General features: G+C 47.6%; 1 protein-coding gene across 1 annotated transcript; it reads left to right on the top strand.

Moving 5' to 3' along the window:
* Window positions 1-15834: 15834 nt before the first annotated feature.
* LOC109774848 (uncharacterized) lies at window positions 15835-16598 on the top strand. Its single transcript, XM_020333615.1, has 2 exons — window positions 15835-16443; window positions 16545-16598. The coding sequence occupies exons 1-2, from the start codon at window positions 15835-15837 to the stop codon at window positions 16596-16598; spliced, it is 663 nt and encodes a 220-aa protein (XP_020189204.1).
* Window positions 16599-26730: the final 10132 nt, after the last annotated feature.

The following is a 26730-nucleotide window of genomic DNA, read 5'->3' as shown; positions in this document are numbered from 1 at the left end:
GTAGAGGGAGTGTGCAATGGTGATCTTATCAACCTTGGAGTCACTTCCAACACACCTCATCACCTTGCCCTCAACTAGCCTTTGTTCATTTTGTAACTTCAGTTTCGAGATACTAATCATAGCAACTGAACCAGTATCAAATACCCAGTGGTTCCTATGAAAACTAGTAAAGTACACATCAATAACATGTATATCATATATACTTTTGTTCACTTTGCCATCCTTCTTATCCGCCAAGTATTTGGGGCAGTTCCGCTTCCAGTGACCATTTCCTTCACAGTAGAAGCACTCAGTTTCAGGCTTGGGTCTAGCTTTGGGTTTCTTCATGGGAGTGGCAACTTGTTTGCCATTCTTCTTGAAGTTCCCTTTCTTTCCCTTGCCCTTTTACTTGAAACTAGTGGTCATGTGAACCATCAACATTTGATGCTTTTCTTTATTTCTACCTTCGTCGATTTCAGCATCACGAAGAGCTCGGGAATCGTTTTCGTCATCCCTTGCATATTATAGTTCATCACGAAGTTCCAGTAACTTGGTGATAGTGACTAGAGAACTCTGTCAATCACTATTTTATCTGGAAGATTAACTCCCACTTGATTCAACTGATTATAGTACTCAGACAATCTGAGCACATGCTCACTGGTTGAGCTATTCTCCTCCATCTTGTAGGCAAAGTAATTGTCATAGGTCTTGTACCTCTCGACTCGGGCATGAGTCTGAAATCCCGGTTCAAAACGTTTTTGAAATCCCGGTTCTAAGCCGTAAAGCATGGCGCACTAAACTATCAAGTAGTTATCATACCGAGCTTGCCAAAGGTTCATAACGTCTGTTATCTGCTCCTGCAATAGGTCCGTCACCTAGCGGTGCATCAAGGACATAATTCTTCTCTGCAGCAATGAGGATAATCCTCAGATCACGGACCTAGTCTGCATCATTGCTACTATCATCTTTCAACATAGTTTTTCTCTAGGAACATATCAAAAATAAACGGGGAGCTACATCGCGAGCTATTGATCTACAACATAGTTATGCAAATACTATCAGGACCATGTTCATGATAAATTAAAGTTCAATTAATCATATTACTTAAGAACTCCCACTTAGATAGACATCCCTCTAGTCATCTAAATGATCATGTGATCCATATCAACTAAACCATGTCCGATCATCACGTGAGATGGAGAAGTTTTCAATGGTGAACATCACTATGTTGATCATATCTACTATATGATTCACGCTCGACCTTCCGGTCTCAGTGTTCCGAAGCCATATCTGCATATGCTAGGCTCGTCAAGTTTAACCCGAGTATTCTGCGTGTGCAAAACTGGCTTGCACCCGTTGTATGTGAACATAAAGATTATTGAGGGAGTCCTGGATTAGGGGGTCCTCGGATAGCCGGACTATATCCTTTGGCCGGACTGTTGGACTATGATGATACAAGATTGAAGACTTCGTCCCGTGTCCGGATGGGACTCTCCTTGGCATGGAAGGCAAGATTGGCGATACGGATATGTAGATCTCCTCCCTTGTAACCGACTCTGTGTAACCCTAGCCCCCTCCGGTGTCTATATAAACCGGAGGGTTTAGTCCATATAACAACAACAATCATACCATAGGCTAGCTTCTAGGGTTTAGCCTCTATGATCTCGTGGTAGATCAAATCTTGTAATACTCATATCATCAAGATCAATCAAGCGGGAAGTAGGGTATTACCTCCATCGAGAGGGCCCGGACCTGGGTAAACATTGTGTCCCCCGCCTCCTGTTACCATCCGCCTTAGACGCATAGTTCGGGACCCCCTACCCGAGATCCGCCGGTTTTGACACCGACATTGGTGCTTTCATTGAGAGTTCCACTGTGCCGTCACCGTAAGACTTGATGGCTCCTTCGATCATCGGACAACTCGATGACAACGATGCGATCCAGGGTGAGGTTTTCCTCCCCGGACAGATCTTCGTATTCGGCGGCTTCGTACTGCGGGCTAACTCGCTTGGCCATCTGGAGCAGATCGATAGCTACGCCCCTGGCCGTCAGGTCAGGTTTGGAAACTTGAACTATACTGCCGACATCCGCGGAGAATTGATCTTCGACGGATTCGAGCCCATGTCAGGTGCGCCGCACAATCACGACGATCATGATTTAGCTCTGCCGTCGGACTGTGTTCGGGAGATTACACCTGCAACTACTCCGGCGCTCAATCCGGAACAAACTGCGCCATCTGTGGACGGCTGGATGGACCCCGCCATGGAGGCCGCACACTCAGTGGCGATAGCGCCGAATACTGACCTTACCTCCTACGAGACCCGTGTTTCCGAACTGTTGGATTCGTCCCAGGCCACGGACTCCGAGCCGCTTGTGTCCGCTCCCATCGAATCTGATTGGGCGTCGATCATGGAGTTTACCTCCGCGGATATCTTTCAGCACTCGGCTTTTGGCGATGTGCTAAATTCATTAAGGTCTCTCTCCCTGTCAGGAGACCCTTGGCCGAACTATGTCCGGCTAGAATGGTATGCGGGCGACGAAGAAATTCGCGACCCACCCACCACCCACTTAGTAGCCACTGTCGACGATGTAACCAACATGCTCGATTTCGACTCCGAAGACATCGACGGCATGGACGACGATGCAGGAGAGGAATAGGAACCATCGCCCATAGGGCGCTGGACAACAACTTCATCACATGACATATACATGGTGGATACACCCAAAGAAACCAATGAAGAGGAACGGAAGGATGCAGCGAAGGATAGTTCCCTCAAGAAGCAACCAAAGCGTCGGCGTAGGCGCCGCTCCAAATCCCGCCTCGGCAAAAACAGCGATAATGGCGCAAGAGAAAATAACACCCCAGTCGACTCCAGAGGAAACGACGACCACATTGACCCAGCGGCAGAGCAGGATGAACCTGCAAACGGCGAACATAGTACGGATCCGCTGTCCGAACACGGCGACGCCGAGGATGAAGCTCATAAACCCCCCCTCCGGAGAGGAAAACAGTCCGGACAAGGATGCACATGTCATCCTAGAAAGACACTTGGAACAAGAGAACCTCCGTAGAAGGCTCATTGCCACTGCGAGGAGTCTGAAGAAGCAGAAGCAAAGGCTTAAGGCCGCACAGAATACACTCAACAGTAGATGGAACAAAGTGCTCGACACTGAAGGAAAGTATGGTGGTAGCTACCACACAAAGAGCTATCCAAAGCGCAAGCTGTTGCCTGAGTTCGACGATGAGGCCGTAGAGCCTATACAGCCGAAAAATAAAACGGCCGACCGGTCGGATCGACCACCTCGTGGCCGCGGTAGAGCGGCTAATAAGGCCGCACATAAGTCAGCACACGATTCACGTGAGGACTTACATCAGAAGACCGACGCGACCAGATCCATCTACGGATCAAGGAAACACGCTCCAGCGCACAACCAAAACCGAACACTACAATCGTTAGAACGCCATGACACATCCAAATACAGGGGTGCCGCACACCCCCTATGTTTCACCGATGAGGTGCTGGACCACGAATTTCCAGAAGGATTCAAGCCCGTGAACATGGAGGCATACGACGGAACGACAGACCCTGGGGTCTGGATTGAGGACTTCATCCTCCATATCCATATGGCTCGCGGAGACGATCTCCACGCCATTAAATACCTGCCCCTCAAGCTGAAAGGACCAGCTCGGCACTGGCTGAAGAGCCTCCCCAAAAATTCAATAGGAAGTTGGGAGGAGCTTGAGGATGCTTTTAGGGCCAATTTTCAAGGGACTTATGTCCGACCTCCGGACGCAGACGATTTAAGTAACATAATTCAACAACCCGGAGAGTCAGCCCGAATGCTTTGGAACATATTTCTCACTAAGAAGAATCAAATCGTCGACTGCCCGGACGCTGAAGCCTTAGCAGCTTTCAAACACAGCGTTCGCGATGAATGGCTCGCCAGACACCTCGGCCAAGAAAAACCAAGGACAATGGCAGCCCTAACAAGCCTTATGACCCGCTTTTGCGCGGGGAAGATAGCTGGCTGGCCCGTAGTAGCACTGCGACCCAGGCACATCTGAAGTCAGTGATGGTAATGGAAAACCACGACGTAATAAAAGCAAGCGTCGGAATAATAAAGACAACCCAGGCAACACGGCGGTAAACGCCGGATTTAAGGGCTCTCAACCCGGTCACCGGAAAAAAACCCTTCAAAGGAAACAGAGATGGGCCGTCCAGCCTAAACAAGATTCTAGACAAATTATGTCAGATTCATGGCACCTCCGATAAACCTGCAAATCACACCAACAGAGAATGCTGGGTCTTCAAGCAGGCCGGCAAGTTAAACGTCGAACACAAGGGGAGGGATACACCAAGTGAAGACGAGGATGAGCCTCGCCAGCAAAGCACTGGAGGACAGAAAAAATTCCCACCAGAGGTCAAAACAGTGAACATGATTAATGTGACGAAGAGGAGAAGCAAACATGCACTCCGAGACACAAGCGCCGTAGAGCCCGTCACCCCTAAGTTTAACCCTTGGTCAGCCGGCCCGATCACTTTTGATTGCAGGGATCACCTGACAAGTATCCGGCACGGAGGATTGGCTGCCTTGGTGCTAGACCCAATTATCGACGGATACCATCTCACCCAAGTCCTCATGGACGGCGGCAGTAGTCTTAATCTGATATATCAGGACACAGTCCGCAAAATGGGGATAGACCCAATAAGAATCAGCCACAATAATACTACCTTTAAGGGAGTAATACCAGGCCCAGAGGCCCACTGTACGGGCTCTCTAGCACTAGAGGTTGTATTCGGTTCACCCGACAACTTCCGAAGTGAAAAGTTAACCTTCGACATCGCTCCGTTTCGAAGGGGCTATCAAGCACTACTCGGAAGAACAACTTTCGCTCGTTTTAATGCAGTACCACATTACGCTTCTCTTAAGCTCAAGATGCCCGGTCCACGTGGCACCATCACAGTTAGTGGAAATATTGAGTGTTCCTTACGCGCGGAAGAACGTGCGGCGGCTTTAACAGCCGAACACTAGACGGCCTCCCCAACAAGATTAAATGAACAGTCGTCAAGACCGCGGACACGGCTAGACGAGTCCGGCGCATCACTAGCTATAACAGCCTAGATATACCTGAAATCGGTTTGCTGATTATACTCCCACAGGCGGTACCAGGGGCTTCCCGCGTGTAAAAAGGACTAGTTCGGCAAAATTTTACTTACCTTGAATTTTAATGGTTTATTGAGAATAACCAATTTTTTCGCACGACAACTTTCACCTAAGTTCTTCTCTTTTACAGACGACAATCGTGCTACACCCTTTCAGGATATGGCACAACGGAGACACAGGCGCAGCCGTGCAGCAGGGACCCGCTCAAAGGTTTCTTTTTAGATTAAGACCCTGTGTAAACCTTTTTTACTGTCTCTTGTTGTTCACATCCTCCGGATACTCAGTACAACCGAGAAGGATGCTGACGTATTGACATTTCGCCACGTCAGAAAATTGCACGTACCTGGACACTTGGGGTTCATTATCAAGGGCATTGCTCAGCCCGGTATATGTTATAAAGACCGAATACCTTAGGGAGTGTTCGGCGTAGCGAGTTTGGCCTTATATGCATCAGCTCCGAATCATGTCTTTGGTCAAACGTTGGGTTTGCCCGGCTCCCGTGTTTTGCTACCTTACGTTCCGCTCTATCGGCTAAGGTGGCACCGGGAGAACTACTGCAATTGTGCCCTGGTTCATCCGGATGAGCACCTCAGTAGAGAAAGCCGAAAACTAACTGTCATGATAAAGTGCGAGACTGGTCAACCACTCGATGACTTAGCGGAATCTTTGGGATTCCTCCGCATTAACGAAGGGCCGTTTCCCGGTCATGTATGTACGCGCCCCGTATTCGGACGAGCGCGGAGGTGCCAGGGGCTATATAGTAGTCCCACCGTCAAACTCCTATGGCTAAGTGAAAGTGTTAAAGCAATATAGTCTGATTGCCTCGTTCGCTGCGCTATCACCTCCTTAATGGACCAAGACGTTGGATCAAGTGTGAATACGCGTTTTTTGCGAACACCCCCGCATTATATGCGTGGGGGCTGAAGCCGACGACTGCAAACTTTCAGGTTATATACATATATACATAAACGGCCGCACAGGAGGCATCATAATACTTTCAGGCAAAAGTATAAACACAGCCTTTATAATTCAATAAACATTGTTCTTACAATGGGAATACATGTCACTAGAACATAATATTTTTCGAGCACTGAGCCTCTATTAAACGAGCGCCTTCAAGGACTTCATCAAAGTAGTGCTCGGCCGTTACTCGGCCCACGGCCGAACTCTGGGTTGCAATAGCGGTGGCCTCCATCTCTGCCCAGTATGTCTTGACACGGGCAAGAGCCATCCGCGCACCCTCTATGCACGCCGACCTCTTCATAGCGTCGATGCGGGGCACAACACCAAGGAACTGTTGCACTAAACTAAAATAACTATTCGGCCTTGGCCCTTCCGGCCACAGATGATCCACAACAGACCTCATGGTAAGCCCGGACAACCTATGGAGCTCGGCCCACTCGGCCATTCGCTCATTCAACAGCAGTGGAGGTACTGGAACATCGAACTGTGACCAGAACAGCTTTTCTACTTCACGATCTTTTTGATCTTTGAAAAACTCAGCCGCATCATCAGCACTCGCTGCCAAATCCACGTATGCGTCTGCAGAACTCCATAGTTGATCAAGAGGGGCATACTTAGGATCTCCGAACTTCGTCCGCAACAAAAAGGGCTTCCCAGCCACGATATCCCCGGCTTGACGCAGCTCCTCCTTCGCCGCTCTGATTTTCGAGCGGGCGTCCTTGGCCGCTACCATGGCCTTCTCCAGGTCCGTCATGTTCGTTCGATTTTCCTTTTCAACAAGCTCATAACGGTCGGCGGCATCCTTCAACTCAACAGCCATCTTGGCTATTTTATCCTTGCTTTGGCAATGCGCAGCCTGTTCGGCTCTCAGCTCTTCGACCGCCTTTAGAGCGGCCGCATCACTCTTCCTGGCTTGTTCCTTGGCACAGGCAAGTTCCGCCCGAAGGGTCTCCATGGCGGCAGCCCCATCTGTAGTCACAACATATTAAAGATACTAGCATCATGCTCCTCTTACTATGTGTTGATCACCGGAGAAATCACATACCCTGTGCCTCGTCGAGCCGCTTGTTTACAAGCACGATGTCGGCATCTGCCGCATCAAGTTGCCGCTTCAGCTCAGCAAACTCACCAGTCCGGCTAGCCACCGGACCTCTAGCCACTGCACATGAAGGCGGCCTGATTATTACCTGGGACTATGATCCTCTGTTTGCCGCCGTTCTGGACAGCAACCAGAGTCTCAGGGGCTACTATCGGCATAGGGCACACCTAGCGTGTGCGGTACCGTCAAAAACATATACTATTTCATGTACCTCAAAGCCTTTCAGCAGACTCATAAAAAGCTTCATGCAACCCGCTTTCAGCGGATGAAATCCTCTCAACCACCGTGCCCCATTAGAGCATGATGCGTTTCCGAGACAGCCGCTTGCTCCAGAAGATTCATCAGTGCGTCCGATCGCACACCGGACGGTTCCGGACTCTTTCTGCGGCTCTCCTTAGGAGCCGAATACTCCGGGCTTCGGGTGGCCGAAGGATTACCCTCTGGCCTTGGCGGATCAGGAGAAACCCTCCGTGACGACACCTCAGGGTCGCCCGCCTCATGAGACGGGGAGGCATGGGGAGGTGTTTTGCTCTCCATCATCTCCGGAAGAAGATCCCCCGAGGACGAACTCTGTCAAGAAGGGCTATGACCCGAACTACAAGATATATGCTTCGGTTATTGTCCTCAGAAGTAAAGCAGGATATTTTTACTATTAAGTACTCTTTGTTTACTTGCAGCTCGGTGGAGGGCTGATCCCCTTGCGGGCACTGTACGGCAAGGGTACCCTCCGGGGTAGGACCCTCCGACAAAGGATTCTTCCCTCGCTTGGAGACCATTACTTCCAAGTCTTCAGAGGCGGTCCTCTTCCTTCCCTGGGGAGAGGGAACTTTAGATTCTCCCCCCCGGTTATCCTCCTTCGAGGAGGCACTGATTCCCCCGGTCTGGATGAATAGTAAGTGAGGCTCGCTCTCGGCCTCTTTGTTCCTCCCTTTACCTTCCCTAGATGGCGCTTGATAAGGTGCAAGCTCAAGCATCCTGGCTAGTACAGGATCCGGTGAGCCCTCGGGAAGGGGGGCCGGACACCTGATCATCTTCGCCTTTTTTATCCAGTCCTGGTCAAAAGGCGACATTTCAGGATGATGTTGTGATAAATTAAAAGACAACGTGTTCGGCACGGGACTACTTACTTGGGTATCTGGACGATTGCAGCTCAGAACCGCATCCTCGGTGGTGTCCGGACACCTTATTTCTGGTCCGAAGAACAATTTGTACATCTCTTCGAGCGTCATGCCGAGGAAGTGCTGAATAGCTCGCGGTCCTTCCGGGTTGAACTCCCACATACGGAGGGGTCAACGTTTGCAAGGTGGGACTCGACGAAATAGCATGACTTGCATTACCGTGACCAGGCTGACATCTCTCTCGAGGAGATCTCGGATGCGACTCTGCAATATCGGCACATCATTTACTGGCCCCCAGTCCAGCCCCTTGTTGATCCATGACGTCAGTTGTGGCGGGGGGCGAGCGAAAGGCAGGGGCGGCTACCCACTTGGTACCCCGGGGAGCTGTGATATAAAACCACTCCCGTTGCCATAAACGGGACACCTCCGGGAAGGAACCCTTTGGCCATGGAACATCGGCGCCTTTGCTTATTACGGCACCTCCGCACTCTGCATGTCGCCCCTCAATCATCTTCGGCTTCACATTAAAGGTCCTGAGCCATAAGCCGAAGTGGGGGGTAATGCGGAGGAAGGCTTCACACACGACGATGAACGACGAGATGTGAAGGATGGAATCCGGAGCCAGATCATGGAAATCCAGCCCGTAATAGAACGTGAGCCCCTAACAAAGGGATCTAGAACGAGGCCTAGCACTCGGAGGAAGTGAGAGATGAATACGATGCTCTCGCCGGGTTCGGGAGTGGGAATGACCTGCCCTCGAGCAGGTAGCCTCTGCGAGATTTCGGCGGTCAAGTACCTAGCCTCTCTTAGCTTCTTGATGTCTTCCTCTGTGATAGAGGAGGGCATCCACCGACCTTGAAGGTTGGATCGGGACATGGTTGAAGGTCTGAAGCGCCTGACCTGAGCCTTGGGTATTGAAACTCGAGGCGGGGGAAGTATTCGATCGAGTACGAGAAGAAAAAGGACAGGCCTTGGCCTCTTTATAAAGAGGGTGAATATCAAGCGTCCTCCTCGTGGCCGTTTGGGACTTGCCTAAAATCGAGGAGTCATACCAACGGGCATGATTGGGTTACCCACATCCGTAGTGATGAGAATCCCGTAACAAGGGGGACACGATCTCTACTTTGACAAGGCGTGCCAATAAAATCGTCTCGCAAAACGCGCAGTGGCAACCTGATTGAGAAAACGTTTCGAATAATGATCAGGCCGTGGTCTGATGTCATGTTATGAAAAGTCGTCAGCAGATTAGATTTGTGGAAATGTTATTCTCTCTACGGTGGTATGTGGAACTTGTTTTGCAGAGACGGACACTATCCTTGTGTTCAAGATCTTCTATGGAGTATTCAGAGGAAGAACCCGCCTTGCAATGCCGAAGACAAATCTGCGCGCCGGATCATCGTCATTGAAGCCTGGTTCAGGGGCTACTGAGGGAGTCTTGGATTAGGGGTTGCTCGGACAGCCGGACTATATCCTTTGGCCAGACTGTTGGACTATGAATATACAAGATTGAAGACTTCGTCCCGTGTCCGGATGGGACTCTCCTTGGCGTAGAAGGCAAGCTTGGCGATACGGATATGTAGATCTCCTCCCTTGTAACCAACTCTGTGTAACCCTAGCCCCCTCCGGTGTCTATATAAACCGGAGGGTTTAGTCCATAGGACAACAACAATCATACCATACGCTAGCTTCTAGGGTTTAGCGTCTGTTATCTGCTCCTGCAATAGGTCCGTCACCTAGCGGTGCATCAAGGACATAATTCTTCTCTGCAGCAATGAGGATAATCCTCAGATCACGGACCTAGTCTGCATCATTGCTACTATCATCTTTCAACATAGTTTTTCTCTAGGAACATATCAAAAATAAACGGGGAGCTACATCGCGAGCTATTGATCTACAACATAGTTATGCAAATACTATCAGGACCATGTTCATGATAAATTAAAGTTCAATTAATCATATTACTTAAGAACTCCCACTTAGATAGACATCCCTCTAGTCATCTAAATGATCACGTGATCCATATCAACTAAATCATGTCCGATCATCACGTGAGATGGAGAAGTTTTCAATGGTGAACATCACTATGTTGATCATATCTACTATATGATTCACGCTCGACCTTCCGGTCTCAGTGTTCCGAAGCCATATCTGCATATGCGAGGCTCGTCAAGTTTAACCCGAGTATTCTGCGTGTGCAAAACTGGCTTGCACCCGTTGTATGTGAACATAGAGATTATTGAGGGAGTCCTGGATTAGGGGGTCCTCGGATAGCCGGACTATATCCTTTGGCCGGACTGTTGGACTATGATGATACAAGATTGAAGACTTCATCCCGTGTCCGGATGGGACTCTCCTTGGCATGGAAGGCAAGATTGGCGATACGGATATGTATATCTCCTCCCTTGTAACCGACTCTGTGTAACCCTAGCCCCCTCCGGTGTCTATATAAACCGGAGGGTTTAGTCCATATAACAACAACAATCATACCATAGGCTAGCTTCTAGGGTTTAGCCTCTATGATCTCGTGGTAGATCAACTCTTGTAATACTCATATCATCAAGATCAATCAAGCAAGAAGTAGGGTATTACCTCCATCGAGAGGGCCCAAGCCTAGGTAAACATTGTGTCCCCCGCCTCCTGTTACCATCCACCTTAGACGCACAGTTCGGGACCCCCTACCCGAGATCCGCCGGTTTTGACACCGACAATTATCACACCGGATCATCACGTGGTGTCTCGGCACGAAGAACTGTCGCAACGGTGCATACTCAGGGAGAATACTTATACCTTGAAATTTTAGTAAGGGATCATCTTATAATGCTACCGTCGTACTAAGCAAAATAAGATGCATAAAAGATAAACATCACATGCAATCAATATAAGTGATATGATATGGCCATCATCATCTTGTGCCTTTGATCTCCATCTCCAAAGCACCGTCACGATCACCATCGTCACCGGCTTGACACCTTGATCTCCATCGAAGCATCGGTTTTGTCTCGCCAACTATTCTTCAACGACTATCGCTACCGCTTAGTGATAAAGTAAAGCAATTATGGCGATTGCATTTCATACAATAAAGTGACAACCATAAGGCTCCTGCCAATTGCGAATAACTTTTACAAAACATGATCATCTCATACAACAATTTATATATCATCATGTCTTGACCATATCACATCACAGCATGCCCTCCAAAAACAAGTTAGACATCCTCTACTTTGTTGTTGCAAGTTTTACGTGGCTGCTACGGGCTTAGCAAGAACCGTCCTTACCTACGCATCAAAACCACAACGATTTTTCATCAAGTGTGATGTTTTAACCTTCAACAAGGACCGGGCGTAGTCACACTCGATTCAACTAAAATTCGAGAAACAGACACCCACTAGCCACCTGTGTGCGAAGCACGGCGATAGAACCAGTCTCATGAACGCGGTCATGTAATGTCGGTCTGGGCCGCTTCATCCAACAATACCGCCGAATCAAAGTATGACATGCTGGTAAGTAGTATGACTATTATCGCCCACAACTCTTGTGTCCTACTCGTGGATATAACATCTACGCATAGACCTGGCACGGATGCCACTGTTGGGGAACGTAGTATTTCAAAAAATTTACCTACGATCACGCAAGATCTATCTAGAAGATGCATAGCAACGAGCGGGGAGAGTGTGTCTACGTACCCTCGTTGACCGAAAGCGGAAGAGTTTAGTAACGCGGTTGATGTAGTCGAACGTCTTCGCGATCCAACCGATCCAAGTACCGAATGTACGGCACCTCCGCGTTCAGCACATGTTCATATCGATGACGTCCCTCATGCTCTTGATCTAGTTGAGGCCGAAGAAGAGTTCCATCAGCACGACGGTGTGGCGACGATGATGATGAAGTTACCGGCGCAGGGCTTCGTCGATGATATGACCGTGGTGTGTAACTGTGGAGGGGGGCACCGCACACGGCTAAGACCAATCTTGGAGTGCCTTTGGGGTGCCCCCTGCCCACATATATATAGGAGGTAGGAGGAGGAGGCCGGCCTAGGAGGGGCGCGCCTATAGGGGGAGTCCAACTAGGATTCCCAATCCTAGTTGGAGTCCCCTTCCTTTTCCAAGAGGGGAGAGAGGGAAGGAGTAGGAGAGGGAGAAGGAAAGAGAGGGGGGCGCCGCCCCTCCCTAGTCCAATTCGGACTTGTCATGGGAGGGCCCGCGGCCACCCCTTGAGGCCCTTCTCTCCTTTCCCGTATGGCCCATTAAGGCCCACTACTTCCCCCGGTGAATTCCCGTAACTCTCCGGTACTCCGAAAAATACCCGAATCACTCGGAACCTTTCCGATCTCCGAATATAGCCTTCCAATATATTGATCTTTACCTATCGACCATTTCGAGACTCCTTGTCATGTTTGTGATCTCATCCGGGACTCCGAACAACCTTTGGTCATCAAATCACATAAACTCATAATACAATTCATCATCGAACGTTAAGCGTGCGGACCCTACGGGTTCGAGAACTATGTATACATGACCGAGACACATCTCCGGTCAATAACCAATAGCGGAACCTGGATGCTCATATTGGCTCCTACATATTCTACGAAGATCTTTATTGGTCAAACCGCATAACAACACACGTTGTTCCCTTTGTCATCGGTATGTTACTTGCCCGAGATTCGATCGTTGGTATCACCATACCTAGTTCAATCTCGTTACCGACAAGTCTCTTTACTCGTTTCGTAATGCATCATCCTGCAACTAACTCATTAGTCACATTGGTTGCAAGGCTTATAGTGATGAGCATTACCGAGAGGGCCCAGAGATACCTCTCCGATACACGGAGTGACAAATCCTAATCTCGATCTATGCCAACTCAACAAACACCATCGGAGACACTTGTAGAGCATCTTTATAATCACCCTGGTACGTTGTGATGTTTGATAGCACACTAAGTGTTCCTCCGGTATTCGGGAGTTGCATAATCTCATAGTCATAGGAACATGTATAAGTCATGAAGAAAGCAATAGCAATAAACTAAACGATCATAGTGCTAAGCTAACGGATGGGTCTTGTCCATCACATCATTCTCCTAATGATGTGATCCCGTTCATCAAATGACAACACATGTCTATGGTCAGGTAGAGGCATACTAGGGACACTTTGTTTTGTCTATGTATTCACACATGTATCAAGTTTCGGGTTAATACAATTCTAGCATGAATAATAAACATTTATCATGATATAAGGAAATATAAATAACAACTTTATTATTGCCTCTAGGGCATATTTCCTTCAAGGGGGTGGCAGGAGGTGCTGTCACGGCGTGACCAGCGCCGTCTGATGTCGCCAACCCCGGAATTTGCCCCCATCCCATCGCCGCTTGGCTTCATGGCAGATGTTGTCGATGCTTCGCCCCTGGACACCGTGCGGTGGATTGCAGAGATCCCTTCTGATTCTCTCGTTGCTTGGAGAATGACCATTGAGCGCGTGAGTGCCATAACCCTTGGCGTTCACTCAACTCCCTAGCATATCTCGTCATGCCGCCCACCTCCCGCATTGGCATCCAACATCGCCGTCAAGCTCCGGCACCGAGTGAGGGTCCGATGAAATCCGCACTCCCCTCGAAGGCGCTTCGCCATGGGACCTGGGCATCCGTCGTTTCGGCATTAGCACTACCCTTAAAGAAGAAAGAAAATGGAATGAAAACTAAAACTAAATCAAAATAATGAATTGTTTCTAAGGGAAGGATGAATTAGTGGCATTGGTATTACCCTTTAAAAAGTCCAGAAATGAAAAAAAAATAACTATAACAAAATTTTAAAATTTTGCAAGGAAAAATGATTGGTGGCATTGGTAAAAAAATTGCACACAGTTTATGTAGAAATTGCGGTTTTTTGTCATATGCAAGAACAAGTATATATAATATAATTTTTGCAACAAGAAGTTTCATAAGAAGGAATGAATTAGTGCATTTGGTATTACCCTTAAAATAAAGAAAATAAAATAAAAACTAAAACAAACAATCAAGACAATCAAGTTTTCTAGAGAAGAATGAATTACTGACAGTGGTATTAATCTTTAGGAAGAAAAACAAATAAGAAAAAACTTATAAAACAAGTAATGACAAAATTCTCACGTAATATACACAGATAATATGCAAGAATAAACATATATAGTGGAATTTCACAAAAATAAATTTCAATTAGTGGCAATGATATTATCCTTAAAAGAGAAAAAGAAAATAAAATTAATATTTTTTTAAAAGAAATGGATTAGTGACATTGGTATTAACCTTTAAGAGGAAAGAAAAGTAAAAAAAATTGCACACAACTTTACACATAAATTGTATTAAAAATTGCCCACAACTTTGCACAAAAATTGTATTTTTTTTAATATGCAAAGAGTAAGCACACAAAAGTGTAGTGTGAGTGTATAGTACCTGCGTGTATACATTTGCAGTAATACAATCTGGCCAAAAACCCTAGTAGTAAAAGAAAATCTGACTAAAAATAAAAATAAAGAAAAAAACAAAAACACATACAAACAAAAAAATAGGCAATATCCAACAACCATCAATCCCAATAAAAAAATTGACTTACCCCAAACAGGGGCAAGTAAAAAATGCAACCTAATGAAAAATCGACTTATCCCAGTTAGGCGGCAAGTAAAACATTAGGCTAAGAAGCCATGAAACTACAAAAAAAAAAACGAATCTTGACAAAAAAATCAATGGTAAGAAAATCGACTTACCCAAATTTAAAATTCACTCGACTTACATACTAGCTAAAGTGGACTTATTTGGGCTTGCTTGTGCTGAGGCCCCTCTTTCGGTGTTTTGCTACTCGTTGTATGAACTTGTTGGTTGTTTTATTTATAAAGCGGGGCGAAAGCCTATTTCAAGAGTTTAAAGCTAGATAAATATCTTTCATACAATGCAGTGATCTCTCCTAATATTGCTAATAATCTAAAATGCGTAGCAAGGACATGGCTTGGAATTTATGATTTATTGTTCATTTTATCACTTGTAGGACAATTCCTGCATGTGGCAAGTCCATTTGTGGCAGGAAAATTACAAGTTTATTCCTTTTCCATTTTGACGTGCTAAATTTATCTGGATAATATATAAATCATCTTTCCAAATGTTTGATAATACGAGTTGTTTGGGACTCGGCCCGATCCTAGGTTAGAATCAGAGTTCAGGTTGTATACGTGTTCGGATTGCTTCCTTCCTAGAAGTGTCAGTTTGAACCGTGTTCGGATCGGTTCGTATGGGATAGAATCCGACTTCAGTACAATCACGTTACTTGCAAAGAAGTTGGTCGTGTCCTACGCATATATAATGAGCTGTAGGCTGTAGCGTCAACTAAGGATTCAGATATTCCGCTCAGCAGTTCATCCGGCAGCTAATATTACAAGTTGTTCACGTCAAAAGAAAAGGTATTACAAGTTGAAGGTGCCCTACTGCTTTGCCGTTCACTTTGGGCTTCTGCTGCTGTTGCTTCGCCGAGACTCCACGGCATCCGGCATGAGGCGTGAGGAGGGTGAGACGAGTAGTAGCATCCCCCGGCATCCCCGCTCGCCGGTGGTGGGGCCCCTTGAAGATGATGACCTTCTCTTGGAGATCCTCCTTCGTCTGCCCCCGCAGCCGTCGTCTCTCCCTCGTGCCTCCGCCGTTTGCAGGCGCTGGCACCTTCTCATCTCCGAGCCAGGCTTCTCCCGCCGCTTCCGGCGCTACCACCGCGGCAACCTTCCCATAATTGGTTTCTACGACCGAAATCCTCCATACCTCTCCTTCGTACCTGCTCTGGAGGGCCCTGATCGTATTCCACCCGGGCGATTGTCCTGGCAGTGTCAGCGTGAAGAAGGACCGGACTTGTCCACCTTCGGATGTCGCGATGGCCTCGTACTAGTCCATGTCAAGCACCTTGAACCGCTAAAGCGCCATGTTCTGGTGTGGGACCCTATCACTGGTGAGCAGCACAACCCTGGGATTCCCCCGGGGTTCGACACAGGGAAACGCTTCAATGGAGCGGTGTTTCGGTCTGCTGGAGATGCTGACCACTTCCAGGTGGTCTTGGTAGGCAACGGCGACAATCAACTACCGGTTGCTAGTGTTTACTCGTCGGAGACCGACGTATGGAGTAACCTTTTTTCGACATCGTTGCCACTGAAGTATTATACAGACCCTTTTCCGTCTTTTATCGGACTATCCCTTGAACCCGCTGTGCTGGTTAGGAATTCCCTACACTGGCTGCTTGGAGCGGGCTCGGTTGGAATTCTCGAGTTTGATTTGGAGAGGCACAACCTTGTCGTGATAGGTGTGCCGGTGCATGTGGGTGCTGGGTGTCACATTGGGAGCAATGACCGATTCTCGATTATACGAGCAGAAGATGGTGGGTTGGGTTTTCTCTCTCTATCAGACTTCAACGTCCAATTATGGAAGAGGAAGACAGAATATGATGGTGTTGCTTCATGGGTGATGGAAAAAATCATTGAACTGGACAAACTACTGAAAATTCCCCTGGATCGAAAGAACCAAAGAAAAAATACTACTAGGGTGATGGGATTTGCCGAGGACAACAATACGGTGTTCATGTGGACAATAATCGGCATCATCACGATCCATCTCGAGTCATTGCAGTTCAAGACGCTTCCCGGATCTAGGATTTTTTCTTACTATTATCCATTTGAAAGTGTCTGGTGCATGTAATGGCATGACTTTACACTGGTATATAAAGTTAATTTCTCATTAGTTGTTGTTGGAATGTCGTTCACATCCTTTCATGTTAAGAAAGTGATGACAAGTAGTGTCACATCTCTTGTTTTCAAGACACACATTGCAGAACTCATGAGCGTCGAAGCCTAGATATTGTAGAACTCAAGACGTACATTTTTTCAAGATTGGCATTGTTTGAAAATGTATGTCAGTATATATGAACCTCCATGCATACTCTTTTGTTTTGAAAGATAATTTTTTTATTCAGTGAACAACTGTAGTCCTGTGGTTTTATTTTTTGAGGGGTATAACGACTCTTTACTCATGTAATAAGTCCGATGGAATCATTACAATATCATGCGGTCGGAGGAACCACACATGCCTTCGTATGCCTAAAATGAAGAAAATTTAGCTAGACTATGCGCCGGTTTTGAGTCCTTCTCTCAAACATAGAATTACAGTGCAAAAATTCTAGTGAACTAGCACAAATCCTCTGAAGAAATAATTCCTGTATGTCTCCCGCCTTGGTTTTCCTGAATATCTCTAATCACCGTTGCGTGGTCGGAAGAAATAAGGGCCCTGGAGATCGAGAGGGGTGTTTTGGCTCCCAGGCTCAGATGAGCCCAGGAGTAAAGAAGAAAAAAATTATTATAATGTACTCCCTCCATAAAGAAATATAAGAGCGTTTATATCACTACTTTAGTGATCTAAATGCTCTTATATTCTTTTACAGAGGGAGTACTAAATAAATTCAAAAAAATCTATTTCTTTTGTGAAGAAAGAAGACCGAGCGCGTGATGTCCGTGTCAAATTTAGGGCAATTTTCTGAGTGAAACCATTGCGGAGCCGTGTTCTGCCGGCGGATCGGCGCCTCCTACCTCCTTCGGTGTCCTCGCCGGTGCCGGAGCGAAGTGGGGTACGGCCCGATCTACCGACTGGACTTGTGTTCATCCGTAGGTAGGTGTTGTAGTTATGGTTTTCTCGTCTGGCGGTTCGTCCTTTGGGCGTGGCGGCTGCGGCGAAGTAGTTTTTGTCCCCTGTTCCATCTGGGTGTCTGGTGAGGCTTCTCTTCCCGGTACAGCTGCTGGTTCGATGGGGATGAATAAACTTTCCTCCGGCTACTTCTTCGGCTCTGGGGGCGTGAGCTGCGCCAGATCCATCGATGTTTTTGGGTGGATTGGTCTGCCGGGGCTTCTCTTTCTTCATCGTCGATCTTGGGGTTGGAGGCGAGGAGTTGTTGGCTTTGTTTGTGCATTGTGCAGGAGTCACTAGTAGGAAAAGGGGCTTTTACCCCGGTTTGTAAGGGCCTTTTGTCCCGGTTTTCGAACCGGGACTAAAGGGTCGTTACTAAAGCCCTAACCCTTTAGTCCCGGTTCTTACACAAACCGGGACAGAAGGTCCTCCACGTGGCCGCTGCTGCCAGCCCAGGCAGGGGGGCCTTTGGTCCCGGTTGGTGCCACCAATCGGGACCAATAGGCAGGGCCTTTTGTCCCGGTTGGTGTCACCAACCGGGACCAATAGGCATCCACGCGTCAGCATTTCAGAGGCTGGGGTTTTTGTTTTTTTAAAGGGGGGGGGGTTGGGGGTTAATTTAGGTGTTTCATATATTGTGTTAGCTAGCTAATTAATAGAGAGAAGTGTCCTCTCTTATCTCCGTGCTTGGTCGACGCTACGTACTATATACGTATGGAGAGGACTAGACACGCTAGCTAGTAATCAAATGAAGGAAACAGAAGATCGTCATGAACATATGCATACAGAGAGAAGTGATATCGACCACCTCTCCTTCTCCGAGAGATTGGTCGAACAACAAGTTCTCGTATATCTATCCGACACTACCGGCTACATATATACAATAATTATCTCTTACAATACAATCTCCTAATTAAATTGTAAGAACACAGGGTCCACACACTACTAGAAAAAGGGCTATAGATGGGATTGACACTAATGGCGCACCAGACAAGCGGTGCGCCATTAGTATATACTAATGGCGCACCACCTTCTGATACGCCATTAGAGTTGAAACTACTAATGGCGCACCTGGCCCAGGGTGCGCCATTAGTATCAAAAAAAAATTTTAACTAGTGCGCCTGTCCAAACATACTAATGGCGCATCCAGACACAGTGCGCCATTACTAGTTTAAACTAGTAATGGCGCACCTGCCGGAAAGTGCGCCACTAATGTTGTTTTTTCTATTATAATGTTTATTCCCTTTTTTGCAAAACTACTAATGGCGCACTTTTCCACCGTGCGCCATTACTAGTTTAAAACTAATAATGGCGCACTGTGGAACAGTGCGCCATTAGTATGTTTTTTTTGCAAAACTACTAATGGCGCACCACCAGAAGGTGCGTCATTAGTAACCTGGATTACTAATGGCGCATTTAGAGTTGGTGCGCCATTAGTAAGTGGGCAGCAACAAGATATTTTGGACAGCCTCTCCTACCCACACTCACTTTCTCCCCACTTCATTCTCTCCACCTCCTCCTTGTCTCGGGTGCCTCCTCTTTTTCACCTCATTTCCACCATAGACTCATTCAATTTAAGTGGTTAAATTACCTTGTTTTGATAGGTAAGTAAGGGGGGAAGCTATATTTATGTTGTTCTCCCTACAACAATGTGCACATGCACTTTTTATGGCCTAGCTAGATCTATGTATGTTCGTGGTGTTGCATATGTTTGTGGTGTTGCATATGTGTTTGTGTTTGGAGGTGTACCGGTATTTGAAATGCGATAGTTGCCAATATTTTGCCGGAATGTTGATTCATTTCTGTTTCGGCGAGAATTTTGGCATTAAGCATTCTTTTTGGTCCTATTTTTAGGGAAAGTCATGCCAAATTTTTTCTTGGTTCTAAAATATCGTTTTGCTCTACCCCGCAGGCGACCATGGTCCACATGATGACCGAAGCCATCGTGAATAGGTTTTTGAGGTCCGCGAAGGCCGAGATGCTTCAAAATAACGAGACAGAGATAAGATGTCCGTGTCGAAGATGCAAGCTGAAGAGCCTTATTGCGGACCCAGAATCCGGGCAGGTGCGGGACCACCTGCTCTTGTGTGGTTTCATGGATGGCTATCGGTGGCAAGGTGATGAAGATGACTACGAAGTCGTCCATGGGGGCCGGGCAAGAAATGAGGAAGGGCAGCAAGACAACCACCGCGGCTCGGGTGGGCGAGAAGACGAAGAATCCCCAGGAGATGATCACGACGGTGATGCTGTACACAGTCATCATGTAGAAGATGCAGGACATGATGATGAGGAAGATGCCGGAGCAGACGACGGGCATGATCATGAAGATGATGATGCCGGCGGAGCAGACGACGCTGGACCATCGATGGGCTGGGTGCAGGACCCTCATATTCAAGAGCTGCTTCTCAAGCAGACGGATAACGCAAGAGCTGCCGCCCGAGAGAAAGCCAAGATGGATCAACTTGAGTTAGACGCGGTTACTCCATTGTATGAAGGATGCAGGCCCGAGCATACCCGCCTGAAAGTAACTTTCATGGCTCTGGAGATGAAGGTAAAACACAAAATGACCGACGCATGCTTCGACGAGAACATGTCATTCTGGCACGAACGTCTTCCCAAGGGGAACAAGTGCCCGACCAGTTTGGAGGAGGCGAAGAAAATCGTGTGTCCTCTGGATTTACCGCACGTGAAATACCATGTGTGCATGAAGAATTGCATCATTTATCGGGACGAGCACGCGGAGTCTACCATATGTCCGGTGTGCGGCGTCACTCGATACAAGAAGAGGAAGAAAGCTCCTCGAAAAGTGGTGTGGTACTTTCCGATCACTCCTCGTCTGCAGCGGTATTTCGCGGACCCTAAGGTAGCAAAGCTCCTGCGTTGGCACGCGGATAGGGAGGAGAAGAAGCGAGAAGATGACGCAAATGATCCGGAGATAGATAAAAAAGACAAGATGCTGAGTCACCCTAAGGATGCGAGCCAGTGGCAACCGTTGAACTTCGAAGACCTAGAATTTGGGAACGATCCAAGGAACATCGTGCTGGGCGCGAGCACCGATGGAGTCAATCCGTTTGGCAGCCAGAGAAGCACACATAGCACCTGGCCTGTGTTTGTGTGGATGTACAACCTTCCCCCCTGGTTGTGCATGAAGAGGAAGTACATTCACATGAGTATGCTAATTGAAGGACCGAAACAACCAGGGAACGACATCAATCTGTATCTGCGGCTGCTGAAAGAGGAGCTTGACACGCTGTGGAAAACGCCAGCCAATACGTGGGACGCCGCAGAGAAAGAATATTTCCCTATGAGAGTCGCGCTGCTCACGACGGTGCACGACTATCTCGGTTACGGATATGTCGCGGGGCAGGTGGTCCACGGATTTTCTGGATGCGTCAGGTGCATGGATGACACAACGTATCGCCAGCTAGATAGAGATCCCGGGTCTTCGAAAACCGTGTTCATGGGACATCGAAGGTGGCTTCGCGACGATGACCCGTGGAGAAAACGCAAGGATCTATTCGATGGTGAAAACGAACCCCGAGGACGCCCGCGTACGAGGAGCGGCGAGGAAATAGACGAGCTGTTGAAAAATTGGAAAGACTGCCCACTGCCGGGAAAGAAGCAAAAGGCACCAGAGCCAGGAAAGAAGCGAAAGGCGCCAGAGCCGCTGCTGAAGGTATGGAAAACGAGGTCTGTTTTCTGGGACTTGCCGTACTGGAAGATCCACCGTGTGCCTCACAGCCTTGATGTCATGCATATCACGAAGAACGTGTGCGAGAGTCTGCTTGGTACCCTGCTCAACATGCCAGAGAGGACCAAAGATGGGCCGAAAGCAAGGGCAGACTTGAAATCAATGGGCATCAGGCAGGAGCTTCACGCTATATATGATGATGATGATGATGATGATGATGATGATGATGATGATGATGATGAGGCGAAGCAGGACACGGAAAGTCGTCGCAAAGGCAAAAAGGCCAAGAAGACCGGAAATGACTACCCTCCCGCGTGCTTCACTCTAAGTCAGGAGGAGATCGAGCAGTTTTTCACCTGCCTCGTAGGAGTAAAACTTCCTTACGGTTACGCGGGGAAGATAAGCAGATACCTAGACCTAGCGAACCTGAAGTTCAGCGGGATGAAGTCTCACGACTGTCACGTGCTGATGACGCAGATACTTCCAGTTGCAATCCGTGGGATCATGGACGCGCACGTCCGTGAAACCCTATTTGGCCTATGCAACTTTTTCGACGTCATCTCTCGGAAGTCTGTTGGCGTGAGGCAACTCAGAAGGCTACAGGAAGAGATCGTGGTGATACTATGCGAGCTTGAGATGTACTTCCCGCCCGCATTCTTCGATGTTATGGTGCATCTGCTGGTCCATATCGTGGACGATATCATCCAACTCGGGCCGACGTTCCTGCACAGCATGCTGCCGTTCGAAAGGATGAATGGTGTCATCAAAGGATACGTTCGCAACATGTCACGTCCAGAGGGAAGCATAGCCAGGGGCTTTCTGACCGAAGAGTGCATCTCCTACTGCACGAATTATCTAGGCATCGAGAACACCGTTGGTCTGCCCGTCAACATGCACCTCGGCAGGCTCGCTGGATGGGGTCACCGTCAGGGTCGCCGCGAAATGCATGTCGACTTTGAGGGTCGACTCGCCGACTTTGAAAGAGCAAACCTAGTCGCGCTACAACACATAGACGTGGTCGATCCTTGGGTGGTAGAGCACAAAACCTTTATTAAGAAGACGTACAATGACCGAGGCCAACAGAGGACGGACGGAGATATACTCAAAGAGCACAACTCATGTTTCACGCGTTGGTTCAAGCAGAAGCTTCTGTCGTACCCTTTACATGAGGATTCTTCCGCGGAAGAACAACTCATATTCGCCTTGTCACAGGGCGCCGAGCACAACCTGATGACCTATGAGGCGTACGATATCAACGGCTACACATTCTACACCGAGGCCAAGGACATGAAGAGCGATGGTTATCAGAACTCCGGGGTAACGATGGAATCCTACACCGGTAACGACAAGGACAGATACTACGGAAGGATCGAGGAGATCTGGGAGCTGAGCTACGCTGGAGAGAAGGTCCCGATGTTCCGTGTCAGATGGGCCAAGAGCGTCCTAAAAGAAGACCGGTATTTCACCACCATGGTTATACCCGAAGCCAAATCCAAGACCGCAGGCGCAAACGTCACCGCGAAAAATGAGCCATGGGTACTGGCTTCCCAAGTGGACCAATGCTTCTTCATTACCGACCCGTCAAAGCCCAGTCGTGTTGTCGTGAGGAGAGGCAAAAGGAAGATCATCGGAATGGATGGAGTAGCCAATGAGCAAGACTTCGACAAGTACGCGACCCGAGAATCGAACATGACGACGATGATGAAGTAGCAGCATACACCACAAGAAGAAGCAGGACCACCCTACCTAAAGGACGTCCGTTCCACAGAAGAACTCCATTTGCGAAAAAGAAGGGCAAGAAGATTGTGAACAGATAGCTAGCTAAGATCGATTGTATTTAAATCGTAGCCTTCATTTCTCGATTGTATTTCATGGGCACTTTTTGAACTATCATGAATATTTTTAAATTTCATGGACACTCGATCTCGATCCCCCTCCATCTCGATCGCTATCCCACCTCGCCAGATCCGGTCCCCCTCGCCGCCGAGCACCCCCCGGTCCACCGGCCCCCCGCACCCCGCGCACCCTCCCCCGCTCCACCGGCATTACTGTTTGATGATATTTTTAAAAAAATTATTATTGTCTTATAAAAAAATATTACTGTTATGATTTAAACAAGTTTGAACATATTTAAACACAAATAAATATCAAACAGCATTTTAAATGCATAAAAAAATTGTGGAGCCTGGGAATCGAACCCAGGACCTCCTGGTGTGAGAACTGGTTGCTAACCAATCGAGCTAGTAGAGGGAACTTGGTGTGGATCATATCAGGTGGAAGATAACCTGTTGGCTCGACCAGAAATCAAAAAAAAATACTAATGGCGCACCAGGGTGAGGTGCGCCATTAGTATGGATGTACTTATGGCGCACCGAGGGGTGGTGCGCCATTAGTATTGTGCCCTCGCCCTCGATGCCCTTCCCCTCTCCTATCCCCGGCCCAAACCTATCCCCTCTCTCTCCCTCGCCCTCGCCCTCTATCCCCTTCCCCTCTCCTCTCCCGACGTCGCTGCCCCGCCGCCTCGACGCCGCCCCGTCGTCCTCGTCTCCGCCCCGACGCCCCGACGCCGTTGCCCCTTCCCCTCTCCTCTCCCGACGCCGCTGCCCCGACCTCCTCCTCGCCCCTCGACGTCGCCCTCGATCCCCTTCCCCTCTCCTCTCCCGACGCCGCCGCCCCGTCGTCCTCGTCCTCGCCCTCCTCCTCGTCCGCGCCACCGCCGCGCCGCTCCGACCTCCTCCTTGTCCCCTCCGGCCTCCTCCTTCCCCTTTGTAAATTTTAGGGTGTAGGGTTTGCAAATTTTAGGGTTAGGGCAGTAAATTTTAGGGCAAATCTAGCACAGTTAGCAAAGTTAGAAATCTTTTAGGAAATTAGGGTAGTAGCAAAAACAGTAGCAATTTAAAAAAACAGTACCAAAAAAATTAGGTATAAAAACAGTAGCAAATAAAAAATATTAGCAAATATAGCTCGGGTAATTTTGTTTAGGTATAAAAAACAGTAGCAATTTTAAAAGAATAGTAGCAATTTTAAAAACAGTAGCAAAAAAATTAGGTATAAAAAGAGTAGCAAATAAAAAAAGAGTAGCAAATATAGCTAGGGAAATTTTAAAAGAAAGTTTTCACTGTACTCAACCTTTTTGCCCTCCATTAGTTTTCTCAAGACAACAACCACTCTGTATTTAGCAGACAGCAGAACTACCACAGTTGTGCTCAACAGAAAACTACAATAACCTTTTTTTCCCTTCAAAATCGAGTTTTCTAAAACTGAATCCAGACAATCCCAACAGCATAACAGGTGCATAGCAGCACTACCAGCAATGTTCAGAGGGAAATAATAACCGATGCCCCATCACAACTATTAGTAGTATTAGCTAACAGAGGATATCAGTAGTCAAATGCTCGAGGATTACATGCGGTTTAGATTCAGTTTTTCAGTGCGCACCGGCACTTTACATTCAGTTTTTCAGTGCGAAAGTAGAGAGTGCTAACAACCCGACAAAACGAAGTAACACCATCATCTAATAGTGGTGTTTTAAGCACCAACACAACCTAGCATTGTAGTTAGTCACTACAAAACAGGGCAACGGTGACGAGAAGAACCATTCTACTCACCTGAACATAAATTAGACTGAATGATTAATACTAACAATTTTGTTCAGAGACACACTAGCAACCATACATGGAGAACTAGCACAACCACTACTAAGAAAATACTGTCTGCTAAAAGTTCTGAAGCTGTTGAACCTTACCTTATGTATCACAAAAAAAGGCAAGGAACATCATGAACAACTCTCCATGACTTAATTTTCCTATATGCATTGGCCTGTACAGCAGGTTCACTTTTCCTATATGCATTGGCCAGTACAGCAGGTTTACTTTTCAAAACAAATTAGAGCAGACCTCATACACCCAAGAAAACCTGAAAAAAAATGAAGTTCAACCCCTCACTTTTCCTATATGCATTGGCCTGTACAGTTGGATTTGTTTCTGATTTTAGTGTTTTCAGTCTATTTTTCTATTTCTGCTTTAACATAACAGAATAACTAATGGTGGCTGCCTAATGATGACAGACTAAGTTTCTGATTTATTTTGTTATAGAAGTGTAGATTCATTGGTAGCAATTGTTTTCAGTGTCTCATGTTGCTTGTAGTGTTTTGTCCAGAATGTTGAATGATACTACTTGGAGATGCATATATTGTTTCACCTCTTCACATGCCAATGTATTTTCCATGTTGTGATGGAGGCCTTTTTTGCCTTGTCCACCCGAGAGGCCCTTGAGTTTGACGGAATGTCGATTAACTTCCGTTCCGGCATATTCGGGTACTCCATATGTCCTATTTTCAGCAAAGGTCATGCTGAAATTTTCCGTGAATTTTACCATGACTTTGCTAAAAATAGGACATATGGGGTACTTGTGACTAATGCATGGGCCGGGGTATCTTAGTAGTTAATTAAGTAGGATCAAGTGCCCCGGCGTACTTGTGACTAATGCATGGCTTTTAGGGTGCCTCGGTGTCGATAAAAACCGAAATGATGAAAGCTTAGGCTTTTAGGGTGCCTCGGCGTCGAAAAACCCTCAATGATAAAAGCTTAGCTTTTAGGATGCCTCGGTGTCGACAAACCCTAAATGATGAGACCATGATCTTGTTCCTTGACAATAACCAACTTTTTGACCAAACTTTGTTCCTATTTAGAGAGAAACATGGCCAACAACGATGAGGCCGGGGGTTCGGGCGTCAAGGCATTCTGGAAGCTGTCCTAGGAGATGGAGGAACAACCTCACTTGTATGAGGACGCCGCCTTCCCCACCGATCCTGAGACCATTGATGGTACCGCCGAAGATGACCCCACTGATGCCACCACTGATGGTGCCGCTGAGGATGCCACCACTGATGATGGCGGCGCACGCACAGATGGCAGCCAACCGAAGAGGCAACGGAAGGACCGGCGCCCGACCGTGCTCCGCACCCTCAAGGAGGAAGTTACTGAAGTGGACTCTGACGGGAATCCAACGGCGCCCGAACGAATAGTCAAGGGGTACTCGCT

The sequence above is a fragment of the Aegilops tauschii genome, chromosome 6 (genome assembly GCF_002575655.3).
Source record: "Aegilops tauschii subsp. strangulata cultivar AL8/78 chromosome 6, Aet v6.0, whole genome shotgun sequence".
Lineage (NCBI taxonomy): Eukaryota > Viridiplantae > Streptophyta > Magnoliopsida > Poales > Poaceae > Aegilops > Aegilops tauschii.
Note: the sequence above shows the minus strand (reverse complement) of the source record. Positions and strands in the feature narration are given on the sequence as shown.